Source organism: Haliotis rufescens, unplaced genomic scaffold (assembly GCF_023055435.1).
Source record: "Haliotis rufescens isolate VD_foot unplaced genomic scaffold, xgHalRufe1.0.p SCAF_53, whole genome shotgun sequence".
Classification (NCBI taxonomy): domain Eukaryota; kingdom Metazoa; phylum Mollusca; class Gastropoda; order Lepetellida; family Haliotidae; genus Haliotis; species Haliotis rufescens.
In genome coordinates, this window is record NW_025964257.1 from 1334179 (window position 1) to 1354121 (window position 19943).

The following is a 19943-nucleotide window of genomic DNA, read 5'->3' on the forward strand; positions in this document are numbered from 1 at the left end:
GCATTCCAGTGCATCAAATTAACCTTTTTCTGAATATGTCTTGGAATCCAATTGATTATGTTGATAAATGCACTTCGACTGCTTGGTCTATTCCTGCATTTATACTGGTAGTTAGGATTGAGTGTAATTGTGATATAAGCATGAGACAAAGTATCTGGATGTTCATGTAGATAGTTGGACTTGCACTTGTAAATTATAGCTTGTTTTGTACTACTGTTATTATATTAGGCCAGGCGTTTTTTGTTTTTATTAGGATTACGGATTTTTCAGCCCAAAGTCCAGGGTTGGAGGAGGGAAAAAAGCCAGGTGCATTTTTTTTAATGCAGAATGCCTCTGGCATACTTTATGAACATATTCTATGCTCAAAAGACTGGCATTTGTGACAATAAAGTCCCTTGTAACAATAAAAATTCTACCACTTATAACACGGACAATTGTCAAGGGAGGCTATTCATGTTCGGCTTCGCGATCAACAAAGATCGATTATGTATCTCTTTACTAGTTTACAACGGTAAATTTTACTAAAAGGTGATGACAGCAAATAAAATAACTGACAACACGACTATCGAGGGGGGGGGAAATGGAAATCTGATTTTTTTTGATTTTTTTTTTTTTTTTACATTTTCTCAAAAATTAGTCAGCGGGTCCGTAATCTGAAAAATATAAAACGCCTGGCCTTATCAGATTACTATACAAGAGAGAATGGGGATGATGAGACTGTGACAGTGCTAGGTGTGATGTAAACAGATGTCTATGTGTTGTCAATATCGACTTCCACAGAACCTCGCTGAAAGGTGAAACAGAATATTTGTGTTGCGACAATTTCACTTTGTGCTTCATGGTACGATACTTATGATAAAGGATGGCTATAGTAAGTGGTGATCCTTCAGTCTTTTCAGAGGATCTCCATATATATATATATATATATATAACCAGGTATCAATATAACTGATAGTAGAACGTAAGTTGGGCTTTTGACAAGGTTTTTTTGTCAACTTTTTTCAAAAAGAAGTGTAGTATCTGTGATTATATAAATTGTTTACAACTGAAATTCATAATATTTGTGATGATATTAGTCTATCTTCAAAACAGCAAACAGCATTTCAATATAGTCCTGGGTGACCCATCTTCTCGAGGCAAGGGAGTTAACTGACTTAATAAGTCTAGTTTCCACGCTTGGTAAACAAGGCTGGAATAATGGAGTTGTAATCTGGCTGGACTAACGGGTCTTTGCATAGTCCAATCAAAGTAGCGAAACGAAATGGACAACTGGTTCGTAAACTGCAGGCAGATATTGTTTGATTGCAGGATTTGCAAAGCATGTGTACCGACAACATGCCGTCAACTTTTCCAAATCTTTTCATGTTTTTAATCAAGGTGCTCACGTGATTTGATGAACTTTGCAAAGTAAGACCGTTTTATTACAATATAGATCTTGATTATAGATCAGATCGTCTTGACTGGGCGTCCCCATTTTCTTTGTGGCAAATGCAAATGATTGGTCAATAGGAGGGACATTGAAGGGACACAACTCCTTGGCCATTAGGGATAACAATAGCCACTGGTGGCGCTACGATCGAGCCCAGAGATTCAAGTCTAGTTTGGCAAGGGTGGCAACTGGACTTTTATAGTCAGTTAACTCCCTTTCCTTGGGAAGTGACTTAATGCTGTATTGTTTCAAAATGTGATAACACAATACTGTCTTTCTTTTTCGGACTTTGTCCCCAGTAGAAATAAAACTAGTTATTTCACCAAACAAGTAATGAACACAAATATTGCTAGATTGAATTTGTTGCAGTGATAATTTTTGGCTGCCTTTGAGTTTGTATTATCCGTTATCATCAAGGTGTTTGCTTCTGTTGAACTGGGAGCTGGTGTCTCGTTCTGTTGCCATGGTTTCTTCCCTATTCCTACATGGGTTTTAGTTGATGGAGATGAAGATGTGGAAGTCGTATACACCTGTTTATCACATTAATATATCAGCTATTGTCATTGATTTGTATGTTCTATGTTTTGCTGTTGTTTTGAATGTGGAGGCTATTATTGTTATTGTGCTTTAACATGGAGTGAGATGTTTCATAGTTTATCATTTGTTAGAGATGCTGTTGTGTGTGATGCTGCATTGAGGTGTGACGAGTTGCATGACTGGATGAGAGTTGTCATCACACACCATTAGAAACACATGGGCATCAGTTTGTATGGATAAGTGAAAACAAGGGAGACAACTCATGTTTAAATCATAGAATGTAAAGGTCTTCAAGTTATGATATTAATTTGATTTTCTAAATTGGTATTGAAATGGAAGATAAATATTTGAATAAATACTTTATCATTTGATAAAATGAGTCAACACATCAAGATTGATGAAAGACAACTAATTGTATTGGGCTTAAAAAAAATAAAATAATTGGTTTTCAGGCAATGGCTTTTGAAAATATAGTGCGGGCCGGCGGTGTGTTTCGTTTGGTTGTTCAAACTAATATGTAACCAAATAAACAGATGTATAGCCAAATAAACAGTTGTGGGAAAGGGCCTCCCTACATTAATATATAATACTGAAATACGGTACTACCTTTGGACTTGGAATATTTCAGGAATTTTTAAAAAAAATTAAAAGATGGAAATAAAAATGGAACATGCGGCAAACTTTATGATGATGCGGGTGGTGCCTGAGAACCAAGACTATTATTTTTTTTAGCCTTGATCAGGTCATAGGAAATGTTCTCCATTAGATGGTATTTTGACAACAGTTTCCTGACACTTGGCTCATACAGGTGCTAGTCAGTGTTCACAGATATACATTATGATGTGGGGATGTGGCACATTATACAGTCAAAAATCATGTGGTCCTACATTTCACAATCACCAGTTTGAATGTCCTGGCAGTGATCACTATCTGGCCACTGTAACATGCAGGCAGTGATCACTATCAGGCCACTGTAACATGCCGGCAATGATCAATATCAGGTCACTGTAACATGCAGGCAATGATCACTATCAGGCCACTGTAACATGCAGGCAATGATCACTATCAGGCCACTGTAACATACAGGCAATGATCACTATCAGGCCACTGTAACATGCAGGCAATGATCACTATCAGGCCACTGTAACATGCAGGCAATGATCACTATCAGGCCACTGTAACATGCAGGCAATGATCACTATCAGGCCACTGTAACATGCAGGCAATGATCACTATCAGGCCACTGTAACATGCAGGCAATGATCACTATCAGGCCACTGTAACATGCAGGCAATGATCACTATAAGGCCACTGTAACATACAGGCAATGATCACTATCAGGCCACTGTAACATGCAGGAAGTGATCACTATCAGGTCACTGTAACATGTCAAGTGTCAAACACCCTCTGTCAACATCGCATCTTGCCAACATTTCCAGACCACTTTGTGGTAAAGTTGTCATCCAACGTCTTGCCTACATTATCAGACCACTTAGTGATAGACTCATTCGAGAAGATAGTTGTCATTCAATATCTTGCCTACTTTTCAAGACCGTACAAGCATATAGTCACCAGTCATTTGTGAAATGAATGTGAATGTGTGTGCCAGTGTATGTGAACATCTTGCCCACACCACCTAACCGATGATTCAATGCTGTGTGTGGATGAGTTTATGGATGAATATCTGAATCAGCTTGTGCTTCTGTGTGAGTGATTATTTTTTCCAAATGTGAATTTTATTATCCTGATGATTTTGCGGCTAAATGTTGCTACTTTCTTTCCCTATGACATAACTCTGCAATGATCTGGGCCCATTCCACAAAGCATTCTTAGTGCTACGATAATCTGTCGCCTATGCTAAAGTATTGGAATTACGATCACCTTAGCGCAAAGATCCCTTTGTGGATCAGGCCCCTGTACCCTTGTGTTGTACACCAAGCTGTAACCTAGTGTTGTACACCAAGCTGTAACCTAGTGTTGTACACCAAGCTGTAACCTAGTGTTGTACAGAGTTGTACACCAAGCTGTAACCTAGTGTTGTACAGTTGTACACCAAGCTGTAACCTAGTGTTGTACAGTTGTACACCATGCTGTAACCTAGTGTTGTACAGTTGTACACCAAGCTGTAACCTAGTGTTGCACAGAGTTGTACACCAAGCTGTAACCTTGTGTTGTACAGTTGTACACCATGCTGTAACCTAGTGTTGTACAGTTGTACACCAAGCTGTAACCTAGTGTTGTACAGTTGTACACCAAGCTGATGTGACTTCATTTGCTTCAAACATAATATAGGAGGTTGCACCTGGAATGTGCATAATTGACTGATTCCTGTATGTTTAACAACATGGGAATGTTTTGAACAAATACATCAATGACTTCCATCACAACCATTCTCCATATTCAGGCCCCCCTAATACATTTTGCAATCTGTGTCAGACACTAGACTGCTTGCCTGAACCTGTCATTTAGGCATCATTTTCTTTTTTGTGTGTGTGGCTTTTGTTGGCTGAATTAACCAGACTGGAATTCATCGTACAAGACACGTGTATCAGGGCCAAAGTTGCAAACTGACTGATGAAACAGGCCTTTCTCCCATGCTGGTGAATATCATGTTCCTTGATTCTGTTTGAATCTTTCCAGGAAATGCATCCAGTTGTGGACAAATTAAGTCCAAACTTGACATTTGTCTAATATTCCATGTAGTTCAAAAGCATGTTTGTAGTAAATATTAGATTGTCTTTTTTCTTTCTTTAATTCTTGCTTGTGGTCCATCTTTTGATGTGTCAATATTTATAATCAGTGACAAATTTAGATTTTGATATTTACAATACAGCAGCGTTAGAAATTGGCACTAGTCCTATAGTCCTTACCAAACTGACCAATAGTAAAGGTATCCTAAGGACGAGTAGAAATTGGTCCATTTTAAGGGTTTTGCTATGTGATATCATTATAAGGACTAGTGGACAAAAACTGTTAGTTTCTAACCCTGTACAGTCAACTCTGGACGTTATCAGACCTTCATGTGAGTGTTGTACCTAATGTCTTCTTTCATGAATCATGTGAATTCATGTTGGGGTTAGAGTTAGGTTTCAAAGACCATACTTCAGCCCACTTACTCAGAGTTGACCATATTCAATGGTGTAAAGACGGTTGTTTTCGTCATTTGTATTGAAATAGCTTTTAGAAGCCATCCAATTGTGTTATCTGTGTGGCCTCCTGATTACACTGAGTGAGAGTGCAGAAACAATACCCCCTGGGCTGTAGTGCAGCTAGGTGGGCGATGTGTATACATGTGTATACTGTATCTGTATACATGTGTATACTGTATGTGTGTGTCATCTGTGTGGCCTCCTGATTACACTGAGTGAGAGTGCAGAAACAATACCCCCTGGGCTGTAGTGCAGCTAGGTGGGCGCTGTGTATACATGTGTATACATGTGTATACATGTGTGTACTGTATCTGTATGCATGTGTATACTGTATGTGTGTGTCATCTGTGTAAATAGGATCATGTGTCACATGGAATAAAGCACCCATGTGAACAACAATCTGTCTCTTGTCTTTTGTCACATCTGAGGATTGATTTATTTTTCGGTTCCTGGAGTTTATAATAATGTGCATGCTTAAAATGCACCAAATCCACATGTACTGCACGAGGTCATTACGAGTGTAGTACGACATACACAAGCTGTCTACGAGCAAAGCCGGGAACACGAGTATAACACAAGCAGGACACAATGTAACATGAGTATTGGCGATATAATGAACATATCCAAAATATCTGACATCGTGAACCAACAATTTCACGATGTGTCACAAGCACATGAAGAGATCAGTACGAGACCATCACAAGCTAATCACAATGTATAACAATCTTTCACAGAAGCACAACGTGATATATCATGGCCAACGTTACGAAAGCGGCCTGGAAGCCCCACTTTACAAACTCATCCTACTGGGAACCTGTTTACTGCACGGTGAACAGAGGCATATTTCGAGCAAAGTCTCTTGCCTAAGGAGACACCACAATTATAGTATTCGACGTTATAAGCGCCCATGGCAATATTTGCTAATATATTGGCTAGTGAACAATCCCAATTAGCACCCCTTCCATTTGATCAATGTCAGAAGACTTATTTATTCACGTATAATACGCACTCGTGCGTTATATGTACCCTTAATTATGGGCAATTAAATTCTGGAAAAAATATATTTATCGTACATAAACATTTCGGGCTGTCAGCATAAACCACGAAATTTATCTTTCAACTTTTTTCACCAAAATGATATTCTAATAAGAGCCCCCTATTTCTAATTTTGAGAGCGCCCTGGGCGCTTATTACGTAGAATACGGTAACGTGTTTCAGTATGGGGCAGTACTGGAGCCCCAGAAACTCGCAGACAAGCTTTCCAGACACGGTCACCTATCTACGTCCTCTCCGTGGCCAACGTTGCTTATCTTCGCCATATTTGTCTTCTGTGCTCTGCACATGAATCTGTCTTTAGAATTATACACAATGTTTCACTGATCGTGATGCAGTACAATCGACATTGTCAACACAAACTTACACAGTTTTTCCAACTAATTGTTAACTGTATCCTGTTTTGCACCACATTCAAACTAAATCTATACTACTCAAAATATGTTAAGGACCATCCAATTCTTTGTTACCATAGTTAATCTGTCATGGCATTACAAATTACATGTGGTTGACAGCATGAACAACAGTCAGGCAGGATTCTGGAATTCTAAAATAAGTAGGTCTAGATATATAAATCTCTGGTCAAATCAAGACATCAAACAGTCATCATGGCCACACACTAACCACCCGATGTGGGAAAGTTTTACCGATATTTCCTTCGGGCTTTGGGCCGACTATCGACCTAATTAGGTCTAGATCAATCCCTGGTCAGGTCATCACATCAAACAATCAGCTAGGCCACAGACTGTAACTGGGAGTCAAGTCTGTCAGGTCAAGACCTCCAACAATCACACACTGTAACCACCTATTGTCAGGAGTTGTCAGACACATCAAGCATGAAGTACTGAGACCTCACTCTGTCAGGTCAAGACCTCCAACAATCACACACTGTAACCACCTATTGTCATGAGTTATCAAGCATGGTGAGGTGAGGTGAAATGGGGTTTAACGTCGCGTCCAAGATTATTGCACTTATATGGCGACGTGCATGCATGTGTATGTGTGTGTGTCTGCTTGTACTAGTCCAGACTGATGCCGATTTATAGTGCCAGCACACTGAGATACCATGCCGCAATTAAACATGAATACCCCACTCAGACACAGTATACTGACTCCGAGCCGACCAGTCCTTGTTTTAGCCCCTTTATGCCGAGCGCCAGACAGGGTAACAACAAGTACCATCTTTTAACGTCTTTTGGTATGACGCGGCTGGGGATCGAACCACGGACCTTCCGCTCTCCAGGCGGACGCTCTACCATTAGACCACGGAGGCGGTCTATCAAGCATGGAGTACTGAGACTCCATTCTGTCAGGTCAAGACCTCTAACAATCACACACTGTAACCACCTGATTGTCAGGAGTTATCAAGCATGGAGTACTGAGACCCCACTCTGTCAGGTTAAGAATCACAACTGAAGCATTTTGATGGAATAATACAGCCGATAAAGCTACAACCAAAAGGTTAAGATAATTATCGTGTACACATGTCAAAAAGTCCAAGAAACAGAATGAAATGAAGAAGAACTTTATACACTGTGTTTATTGAAAACACATATGAACTTTTCATCATAAAAATATGGTAAAAACATAGGTTGCATTTACCTATACAAAGTGTGGCAACAAATAACAGAATAAATGCACATGGAAGAACTAATCAGCTACAGATTATGCCCTCTCAACAAATACTTGAAACCATTTCCCTCTAATGTATAACACTAGCAGAGTTCGAAACTAAGCAAGAAAATCATAACTCTAATGTTGAAAGTTACAGAGTTAGTGAGTACATAGATTCAAACACCAGAGCAGCCAATTAGTGAGTAAGTTGGGTCTTATGCCATTTTAAGCAATATCACGGCGGGGGGACACCAGAAATGGGCTTCACATATTGAACCCATGTGGGGAATCAAACCCAGGCTTTTAACGTGACGAGCGAACACTTGTACCACTAGGCTGAGATACACCGTCACAGAGCACTTCAGTGACCTCCTTTCCTTTATTAAGCATACTTTTAATTTTAACGTACAAAAAAACCAACAAAATCATTTGGTGACATGTTTTCAACAAAAATAACAGATACTTGACTAACATTTGTCAAATTGTTTCCCGAATGAAATATTTGCATTCTTCAAGATTTTATTTACATCAAAAAGCAGGGTCCACGCTTGCTGTCAGTGTTGGTTGTTGAAGTTGGTTTGTTAGTTTGTTGTTTAACGCCGCACACAGCAATATTCCAGCTATATGACGGCGGTCTGTAAATAATCGAGTCTGGACCAGACAATCCAGTGATTGATATCATGAGCATCGATCCAAGCAATTGGGATCGATGACATGCATCAACCAAGTCAGGTAGCCTGACCACCCGATCCCGTTAGTCGCCTTTTACGACAAGCATAGTCACCTTTTACAGCAAGCATGGGTTGCTGAAGACCTATTCTACCCCGGAATCTTCACGGGTCTCGTTGTTGAAGGTAACAGCAGCAGGTTGAGGAGACAGGCCAGCATGGTGGGACTAGCTACAGACACAGGAGGACGGACAACTGGGATGAGTTGCTCTGCTGCATCCAAGCCTCCATATGGTTGTCACATCACAGGAAGTGGTCATCCGGCCATGACGCTCAATGTTTGTCCCATGAATTATGAAAGGTGATCGTGAAGGTTGAAATATTTCACCTCTTGGTGGGCACAATATTACAGCTGAAATCAAGACATGAAGAAAATAAATCTTACTGTTTGATATATTAACATCAATTTCTAAATTCATTTGATTCTTCTACAGTAAGCTATGTTAATAATGAACACGCTTATAACAAACTGATGGATATAACGAACTTATTGTTTTTTGTCCCGACCATTTGCTGTACATATACTTATAACGAACTAAAATGAGTGGTCCCTTTGAGTTCGTTATAACCGTAACCATATCCTCACACACCTCATACCTGACCGCCTCCATGGTCTAATAGTAGAGCGTCCGCCCGGAGAGTGGAAGGTCCGGGGTTTGATCCCCAGCCGCGTCATACCAAAAGACGTTAAAAGATGGTACTTGTTGTTACCCTGTCTGGGCTAAAACAAGGACTGGTTGCTCGGAGTCAGTATACTGTGTCTGAGTCGGGTAACCCATGTTAAACTGCGGCATGGTATCTCAGTGTGCTAGCACTATAAATCGGCATCAGTCCGGACTAGTACAAGCAGCCACACACAAACACACACATACACGTGCATGCACGTCGCTATATAAGTTCAATAATCTTGGACCCCATTTCACTTCACCTCATACCGAAGTTATAAACCTACTGCCACTTTTGCCTATTGTAACCGGTTATGCTCAGAGGTCTAACATTTGAATTTTGTAACAGCCTTTTAAAATGCATCTAATGTTGATTTTTGATTGGTTAAAAGTCACAAATTCTTTTCATATGACAATTCCATGACGTGAATCAAACTCGCAACATCATGAGAAAAAAGACAGTTAAATGGGGTTGCCAAAATGTATCACATCTATACTGATGGAAAGAAATACGTGAGTGAGTGAGTTGGGTTTAACGCCGCTTTTAACATTATTGCAGTTATATCATGGCGTGTCAGCTTAATGTGGGAGGAAAGCCCGAAGTGATGCAGGTCTCAGACGTTTACCGCTTTGGTGAAACCCACGAGCACGGGTATGGTGCTGGCAAACCTAGAAACATAATCGGGACGAACCGGGATTCGAACCAACAATCATAGGTTTCTGGCGTGCCCAAGGGACGCAACTCTGCACAGCAAATCGCGGCACCTCAGACGACTGGGCCACCTGTGCCCCCAACAAATACGTGAATAATCACAACTATAGGAAATAAGCTTCACTGTCAGTACATTTAAAATAGAGCGTGTGCAAATTAACATGTCAGAATCAAATGTTGAAATTTCTTTGTGTGCATTGTTTCCATTGTATTTGGTAGACAGGGCTGGGAACCCATGATAGCATATCATTTTACTGTGTCTATCCCTACGTGTTCTCTTGTTTATTTCCATCAGTAAACATCAGTATTCTATTTTTTAGGGACTGGTAATTTATTATGGGGGGTGTGTGTGTGTGTGTCATAAATTGTAGCAAAATACAATACAGTCCTAAGATGAATCTCCCCCACCTCATCGCCAAAACCTATCCCAATAATAAATGACCAGTCCCTAAACTCGACCTGTTTTAATCACCCTCGTACTTACCCCAATCCACGGATATTACTTACCCCAGTAAACCACGCCCACTCCATGTTTTGGGAGTGAGACTCAACCGCATGACCTTGCCCTGCCTTCTAACCGTCACACTCAGAGCTTTCTGAAATCACAAACAGGTCTTGTCAAATGAAGACCTCCACAGTCATTTGACATACCCTCCACTACCAGGCCAATGTAACCAGTGCCCCATTCCACAAAGCATTTGTAGTGCTTGGACAATCAGAACTTCCAAGACTTTAACATAGACCTATCACTGTTGTAGTGCTATGATTGTAACTCCCAAGACTTTAAAACTGTGGTATTGTGATAAGATCCTGGTCAGTTCGTGAGCGAATAAAATGTGATCAGCTCATCCTTAACCTCATAACAATGACAGGCAATCACAAAATAAATACCGTATTAGACGTAATAAGCACCCAGGGCGCTCTCAAAATTAGAAATGGGGGGCTCTTATTAGAATATTATTTTGGTGGAAAAAAACATTGAAAAGATAAACAAAAATTGAAAGATAAATGTCGTGGTTAATGCTGACGTTCTGAACTGTTTATATACGACATATATTTTTCCAGAATTAAATTGCCCATAATTAAGGGTGCATATAACACACGAATGCGTATTATACAGGAATAAATATGTCTTGTGTACATTGATCAATCGGAAGGGATGCTAATTGGGATTGTTCACTTGCCAATATATTAGCAAATAACGCCGTGGGCGCTTATTAGAGCGAGGCGCTTATTACGTCGAATACGGTATTACCATTATACTTCTGTACATTATCTAATTCCACAAACCTATCTCTCTCTCATGGATCTCCCTGGTAATGTCAATGATAACCTACAGGAATCATGTCAGCTAGTGCAGATCTCCAGATAAGCTTTTGGTGTTGTGGGTATTTTACCCATGCATTTTAAAAACATTCGGTATCAGTAATTCTATCTGGGTATTCAAATTTCTGTTACCCACTAGTTTTTATTAGAATAAAGTAATACAATTCAAGAACCTTTTTGGTCAGCACCATTGTGCCTAGTGTAGACTCAACAGGACCAGTAGTTGTGCTGGCCCTTTCAACTACTGACAGATCCTGGTTAGAATAGGTCTTCATCAACCCATGCTTGCTGTAAAAGGCGACTAACAGGATCGGGTGGTCAGGCTTGGTTGATGCATGTCATCATATCCAAATTGCATGAATTGATGTTCATGATGTCAATCACTGGATTGCCTGGTCCAGACTTGAAAATTTATAGACTGTCGTCATATAGCTGAAATATTGCTGAGTGTGGCGTTAAACAACAAACAAACACTGAGTAAGTATTGCTTCACCCTACATCAGCAGTTTTGCAGCTGCTGTGAGCAGGAATGTTACATATTTGCTTGAGACTGAACGCAAAGGACAATGAATGCAAAGATGCAGGGACAGCACTCACATCCTTGCTGTGCTGGACCAGGGAGCCGATGCTCTGCAGGCCGGTGAAGTTGTCTGCCGTCACTGAGCCAAATATTATCACCTCATCCTCAACCTCAAAACCCTGAAAAACACAATCACAAACAATATCACCTTTTTATGTTATAAGTGAGAAAGACTGAGAGTTCTAAAGTTTAGAAAAATTATATTTTCACAGCAGTCACAGAAAAGTGAAATGTTCACAGCAGTGAAAATAACATTTTGCCGGCACTACCCGCAGTGAACTTACCCGCCTATCACCTGATGCATGCCACAGTAGCTGGCCTTCGGAACACTTACATTTCTGTGTTAACAGTGAAAATATTTAACAGTCAGTAAAAGATTTACTGGATAACAGTTCTTATTACTTGCCCGTGAAGAGATCACCTGTTTAATAAACATACAGCTGTATTACACATTGTGTAATACCAAAACGCGTGCTTATGTACTCTCGGAACACGTTTCTATAACAAATATTGAAAGCTCTCGACATCCCTTGGCTTATTCAACGACATTGCGTTGTGGAGTTGATAGATCACTGAGAGGAGCTTATGCACACTCGATGACCCCAGTAACCTTGTTGCTAGGCTGACGTCACATGGCATTGTTTCGCCGATGGATCTTGCAACAAAATTCCACAAATTACTTCATCAGGTATTGTGACGTGATTGTAAACTTTGAGGTGCGTTGCCCTGTTCCACAAAGTGATCATATTGTAGCGCAACGACAGTCGTTGGTCTAAGTTAAAAGAGTTGCATAACCTTAGCGCTACAATAGTTTTGTGGAACGGACACCTGAATTCTAAAGGTGGACCGTTGTATGGTATTAAATTCATACTTTTGACGTGTTTGAAGTATTATTCTGTTAAACTCAATTGGGCGATGCCACTCGCTCCCGTGTGAAACCAATTTTAGGAAACTTGTGAATAGTTGTGGTATTTGACTCGCTTTCGGTTGTCAGATACCAGAACTATTCACTCGTTTCATAAAATTGATATTACACGGGAGCTCGTTTAGTATTCTATATTTATGAGTAATTTGTTCGAAACTCTTATTATATTAACAAATGCAAGCGATTGCGCCTCCCGGTTTCTTTCGACTCCATGTTTGTTGCTTAAAATTTAATATTTTAATGGAATTGTAAGTTAGATTAAATACCTCAATCAGGAAATGAGCATTCACTAATTAAGAAAGTATGAATTAAAATATCAGCCGTATGTATTTGATGGAGCTTATTATTATTTCGAATTGTTTTTTCAAACATTAGCACAATGTCTTGTTTGCATGCAGGAAGCCATGTGTGAAAAGGTCTAAAATAACCACATGGCTTCACAAAAACTATAAAAACAATTTATTGTTGGTGCAGTGGTCAACCTTGGACCTCCCAATTTCACGTCTCGGGCCCCCGATTTCATGCCTTGCAGCCCCATTACTAAGTCCCTGATACACACAAACATTTAGATAAGAACAAATTAAGATAAAGTAAAAACAAGTATGAATAACGGACAAGCTGTCAAGATGAATCTAAGTTCCGGCGTTTTATATTTTTTCGGATTACGGACCCACTCTAATTTTTGAGAAAATGTAAAAAAAATATAAAAAATCAGATTTCCATTTTTTTTCCCGCCGATAGCCGCGTAGTCAGTTATTTTATTTATCATCACCTTTTAGTAAAAAACATATGAATTTACCGTTGTAAACAAGTAAAGAGATACATAATCGATCTTTGTTGATCTCGAAGCCGAACATGAATAGCCTCCCTTGACAAAAAAATTGTCCATGTTGTAAGTGGTAGAAGTTTTATTGTTACAAGGGACTTTATCGTTACAAATGCCAGTCTTTTGAGCACAGAATATGTTCATAAAGTATGCCAGAGGCATTCTGTATTAAAAAAAATGCATCAGGCTTTTTTTTTCCCTCCTCCAACCCTGGACTTTGGGCTGAAAATTCCGTTATCCTAAAACTAAAAAAAGGCCTGGCCTAAAGCGCAAAATCAACTGTATGTGAATGTGGATCATCAGTTACTATTACTAGTAGTCTGTAAGGAAACATGGAGGACACCTGGTGCTGCTTTTGTTTCATTACTTCAATTTGTGTTTTGCAAATACCAAACACTGACTGGTTTTATTGTGTAGTAAAACCTGTATGTATAGCAGTTTTTATGAGATTTAGCACAATTGTGATGAGTGTGAGTGAGTTTGGTGTAACGCCGCTTTTAACAGTATTCCAGTTATATCAGCACAGGTATGGTGCTGACAAACATAGAAACATATGGGTTCACTCGGTTCAAACCGGGATTCGAACCCATAATTATAGGTTTCTGGCGTGCCCAAGGGACGCAACTCTGCACAGCGAATCGCGGTGCCTCAGACGACTGGGCCACCCATGCCCCACAATTGTGATGAAGACCCAAAGAGATTTTTGGAAATAGTTTAGGTGAATCTTTTAAACCTATGACCAGCAAATCCAGGCACAACTAAGGGGAGCAACTATGCACTGCAAATTGTAATGTCCCAGAACACCAGTGGTTTCAGGAGACTGAGGTGTTTTAGCAGACTGTTTGTTTGTTTGTTTGTTTGTTGTTTAATGCCGCACACAGCAATATTCCAGCTATATGATGGTTGTCTGTAAATAATCAAGTCTGGACCAGACAATCCAGTGATTGACATTATGAGCATCAATCCACTCAATTGGGATATGATATCATGCATCATCAACCAAGTCAGCAAGCCTGACCACCCGATCCCATTAGTCGCCTCTTACAACAAGCAGTCACCTTTTACGGCAAGCATGGGTTGCTGATGACCTATTCTAACTCAGATCTTTTGGGGTATTTTTTTAGCAGACTGAGGTGTTTCAGGAGACTGAGGTGCTTTAGTAGACTGTGTTGCCTGCTGTATTTCACTCCATCAAAGCAAGTCCATGTTCTCTTTACCCCCTGAGCTGCTGGGGAGTTGGCATCCACTCTGTCAATCCTGGCAATGGCTTCTAGGGGTTTCTCCTCAGGCTTCTCCTTGTCCACCTCCATGTCCTCCTCCCTGCTGCTGAGACGCTGTCTGGCCTGGGCATGGATGCTGATCAGCTCCTCCTCAATCTCCCGCATCACCTCCTGGTGGTCATTCTGCAGACCTGGTGCCATACATTAGATTGGTTTATTCACAGTAATAAGGTAGATTTACATTGTGACAAGAGTGAGTGAGTGAGTTGGGTTTAACGCCGCTTTTAACAACATTCCAGTTATATCGCGGCGTGTCAGCTTAATGTAGGAGGAAAGCCCGAAGTGATACAGGTTTCACACATTTACCACTTCGGTGAAACCCACAAGCACGGGTATGATGCTGACAAACCTAGAAACATAATCGGGGCGAACCGGGATTCGAACCCACAATCATAGGTTTCAGGCGTGCCAAAGGGACGCAACTCTGCAAAGCGAATCACGGCGCCTTAGACAACTGGGCCACCCATGCCCCCAAATTACACATAGAACAGCCATTAGTGATGTAGTATGGTAAATAAAGCATAGAGGTATTGAATGTGTTCAAACAAGTGAAACCTTTTGGAGTTTCCGAACCTGTGTTTGAAAGTGTTCATGTAAAGCCGCCTCAACACAAGACCAGGCTGATACTACAGGTGGCTTATAGGACAGTCCTGGGGCTCTGGGAGCATACTCCACCCTTGGCTCTGTGTTTGAAAGCGTTCATGTAAAGCCGCCTCAACACAAGACCAGGCTGATACTACAGGTGGCTTATAGAACAGTCCTGGGGCTCTGGGAGCATACTCCACCCCTGGCTCTGTGTTTGAAAGCGTTCATGTAAAGTCACCTCAACACAAGACCTGGCTGACACTACAGGTGGCTTATAGAACAGTCCTGGGGCTCTGGGAGCATACTCCACCCTTGGCTCTGTGTTTGCAAGCGTTCATGTAAAGCCGCCGCAACACAAGACCAGGCTGATACTACAGGTGGCTTATAGGACAGTCCCGGGGCTCTGGGAGCACACTCCACCCTCAGCTCTGTCTTCGATGTACATCAAACACACAAAACTCAACACTCACGGGCAATCTGGTGTCTGGCGTGTCTGACTGAGTACACATCGATGTCAGATCGGGGAAAACCTTCTGTGTCAATGAGTGGACCATCTGTTCCCACACTTTTTTGCTGTGGAAAAGAAAGGAAATCTACTTTATTAATAATAATCATGTGATGAGTTGAAAACACAAGATCAGTATGTATATATACATGTCTAAATAACAAGCAAGACTTGCAACCTTTTTCATTCATTATTCACAGCAGGATCATGTGAGTGAGTGAGTTGGGTTTAACGCCACTCTTAACATTATTCCAGTTATATCACGGTGTGTCACTCTGTTGTTACTAATCACAAATTCACAAGCAAGTGCGTTTCGTAATCAATTTATCTTGAGCACCATGTTAGGTATTCTGCGCTTCCCAAATAAGGGACCGTGATCTATAATCTCGTACCGCCTCCTTGGTCATGTGGATAGAGTGTCTGCCGGGAGGGTCGAAGTACTTGTTGTTACCCTACCTGGCGCTCGACATTTGAGAGAGTGAGGGAGTAAGTTGTGTTTAACGTCGCTTTTAACAGTATTCCAGTTATATATCACGGTGTGTCAGCTTAATGTGGGAGGAAAGCCCGAGGTGATGCAGGTCTTGGACGTTTACCACTTCGGTGAAACCCACGAGCACGGATATGGTGCTGACAAACCTAGAAACATAATCGGGGCGAACCGGGATTCGAACCCACAATCATAGGTTTCTGGCATGCCCAAGGGACGCAACTCTGCACAGCGAATCGCGGCGCCCTAGACGAGTAGGCCACCCGTGCCCCCGGATCATGTGAGTTTCTATGTATTCATCATACATACTGTGGTTACCGTTGCACAGCGGTAGAAACTAACATTTTAGTCCATTAGTCCTTATAATGACAGCATATAGCAAAACCCTCAAAATGGCAAATGTCCACTAGTCCTTATGATACCTTAACTATTGAGCAGTTTGGCAAGGACGAGTGCCAATTTCTAACGGTGTACCAGTTACAAAATGCCATGTCATGCGAAGATTGGAAGATTGCAGTGATTAAGCCTATTGATGACAATTAAAAATACATTTAAAATCAATACACGTATCTCGTAGTATGTTTGCCCCCAAAGTCTTACCGAGTCAAGCAACGAATGAAGTTCCTTAATCTCTGATTCGAGGTCGTCTTTCCTTTTCACCAATGTTTTCATTCGCTCAGTGGAGGCTGCCATCTTGTTTATTTACAATATACAAAAAGTTACGCCGGCTTTTACAGCGAAAATTGATTCCTCTTAAAAATATATCTTAGTAGAACAGATTATCGTCTATCGGAATTCATAGATTCCAAGCTTAAGGCTATTAATATAAAAGGTACAAACCTAGAAAACAAGCGCAATATTCTATGCTACATTTTGTATGATGATAGTGTACATCTATAGATGATAATACTGAAATGTAAGAGTTGCACCCGACTCGCCTAAAATCCGACTCGCCTAAAAAATATATATAATATTTTGGTATGCGTTTGGCAAATATAACTTAGGTTAGGCCTAATGATCACAATTACTAGTATATTCATACACAAGTATGGAAATTATATTTAAAAAACAACGTATCATCCATATAATTTGTCTTCTGTCATATTTACATCTGCACTTCATGTTGAGTCAGTGAGTCAGAGCCCAGTCGGTTACGCTATTGGGACCGAGACTACAACACTAAATTAGGTACTTTATGTGTATAAAATGCATTACTATGTATTTCTGAAAGTTACATACTTATTCTAAAATACAAAAACCGACCGTAGTTCGCTCAAAAAAAAATTTAGGCGAGTCGGGTCAAAATCTTTTTAGGCGAGTCGGATTTTAGGCGAGTTGGGTAATATATATGGGCATGTACAATATTTATTAAAGTGCAAATGTACTATTCATGTGATTCAAGTCATAGTTTTATTTAGATCTGTGCTGCTAGAAAAGTGAAGATTGGGATGAGTTGAACGGTCTCCACCTTTTGACGAAGGCAATCTAATTGATCGTCAGCCTGTAAAAATGTTGATCAACTTCAACTGTACGTACTGTTACCATGATAGCTCGCTGTGTGCTCATGGCGATTCGAGAAGCCGTGCTTGATATTATCGTTGATCAGATACAGATTATCCTCAATACATTTGTAATATGTGTTATATCAGAGACCATAATATATGGTCTCTGGTTATATATGTAATTTTAACTAATTTGTGTTGAATTAGAGACGAACAGACAGCTAGCGAGACAGACAGACATGCAGACAGACAGTATTTCTCTCTGTGTCTTCAAGTCATCTAGCAATTGGAGGTTTTGTCCGGAGCTTAATCCAAAGTTGGCAGGTTTTAAGTTTCTTTCCCGAATTAGTTAAGTACTTCCCGAAGGAAGAAACGGAAAAAATAGTTTTATCAACTTGTTTGTTATGACTTGAGCACTTTCTGCGTAATTAGTTGTTCCTCGTAGCTCGTCGCTTATTATCTTATTACCTGTAAGGGTATTCCAGGAAATAAGACCCTTCTGAAAAAGATATCACAAAGTAGAGGTAGCCTGCATGTCTAGGTCGATCGCACCAGGTCAAAATAGGTCCTCACGCAATAGCATAGGCTGATCGCAAGTGGCAGGATTGGCGACTCGGCTGACTGCTGTTGATTAAGAAGGAGTCCACTATTGCCTACAGTGACAAATGCCTACAGTGACAAATACCTACAGTGACAAATGCCTACAGTGACAAATGCCTACAGTCTAAAACAAACATTTATATGCTTGAGTGGTTTTACATGTGATACCCTGCTACCTCTCTGCAGAGTTGAACTGGCCCATTTTAGTGTACTATTGCCTACAGTGACAAATGACAAACACCAGCAAATGATATTTAGTGATTTTTCTTCATTCATACATTTCTTCTGATATTTCATACATCATACATCATCCATAGTTTCATTTATCATATTTCAAATTTATTATTATATTTGAGTGCAGGGGTGCGTGTACACTAAAACAGCAACTTTTGTAGGCATTAGTCACTGTAGGTATTTGTCACTGTAGGCATTAGTCACTGTAGGTATTAGTCACTGTAGGCATTAGTCACTGTAGGAATTAGTCACTTTAGGCATTAGTCACTGTAGGCATTAGTCACTGTAGGTATTAGTCACTGTAGGTATTTGTCACTGTAGGTATTAGTCACTGTAGGTATTTGTCACTGTAGGTATTTGTCACTAGGCATTTGTCACTGTAGGCATTAGTCACTGTAGGCATTAGTCACTGTAGATATTTGTCACTGTAGGTATTAGTCACTGTAGGTATTTGTCACTGTAGGTATTAGTCACTGTAGGTATTTGTCACTGTAGGCATTAGTCACTGTAGGTATTAGTCACTGTAGGCATTATTCACTGTAGGCATTAGTCACTGTAGGTATTTGTCACTGTAGGTATTAGTCACTGTAGGTATTTGTCACTGTAGGTATTTGTCACTAGGCATTTGTCACTGTAGGCATTAGTCACTGTAGGCATTAGTCACTGTAGGTATTTGTCACTGTAGGTATTAGTCACTGTAGGTATTTGTCACTGTAGGCATTAGTCACTGTAGGTATTTGTCACTGTAGGCATTAGTAGACCTAACCTTGATCAACATACTGCCGACTGAGATAAACAGACCAACAATCAAGCATACATGGTGTCGTGATAAACACACTGCTGTAGGTCTGGGACGAGTCCAAATGTACTACCCGGGTACCCACCTCCCTATTACCCGACCCTACCGGGTACCCACTGTAGATATCTAGGGATAAGTACCAACTGTCCGATTTGGAAAAGTTTGACCGTAGCCCTGGCAAAACGTATTTTGGGTACACGTGTAAAACGATCTGGTCATGCATACACTGACGTTTACTGCATGAAGTTTTATCTTTATTTAGACATATAAAGTCAGAAGGGATGGCTGCATAGTCAGAAAGAAATGGAAACCTTAGTGACTTATAGTGTAACCATAGAGTTTTAAATTGTTTGATAGGCATTACTTAGAAGTTGACGGATTTCAAGGTAGACACAATTTTATGGATA

At 40.4% G+C, this 19943-nt stretch overlaps 1 protein-coding gene and 1 long non-coding RNA gene across 2 annotated transcripts; both read right to left on the reverse strand.

Moving 5' to 3' along the window:
- Positions 1-3692: 3692 nt before the first annotated feature.
- On the reverse strand, positions 3693-4204 carry LOC124115262. The gene is made up of 2 exons (XR_007218532.1): positions 3963-4204; positions 3693-3912 (listed from the first exon to the last, which is right to left on the reverse strand). It is a non-coding gene; the product is annotated as an uncharacterized LOC124115262 (long non-coding RNA).
- Positions 4205-8504: 4300 nt separating this feature from the next.
- On the reverse strand, positions 8505-17125 carry LOC124115260 (26S proteasome non-ATPase regulatory subunit 9-like). The gene is made up of 6 exons (XM_046476191.2): positions 17002-17125; positions 15880-15982; positions 14762-14955; positions 11811-11912; positions 10395-10483; positions 8505-8862 (listed from the first exon to the last, which is right to left on the reverse strand). Exons 1-6 carry the CDS (start codon positions 17092-17094, stop codon positions 8835-8837), a joined length of 609 nt encoding a protein of 202 aa, XP_046332147.2. The 5' UTR covers positions 17095-17125; the 3' UTR covers positions 8505-8834.
- Positions 17126-19943: the final 2818 nt, after the last annotated feature.

Coding starts and splice junctions, on each gene's coding strand:
- LOC124115260 (XM_046476191.2), bottom strand. CDS start 17,094: ATGGCAGCCTCCACTGAGCGAATGAAAACATTGGTGAAAAGGAAAGAC. Junction 14,956..15,879: donor CGCCAGACACCAGATTGCCC/GTGAGTGTTGAG, acceptor GTATGGCACCAG/GTCTGCAGAATGACCACCAG. Junction 8,863..10,394: donor AGTGGGCGTGGTTTACTGGG/GTAAGTAATATC, acceptor TCTTGATTTCAG/CTGTAATATTGTGCCCACCA.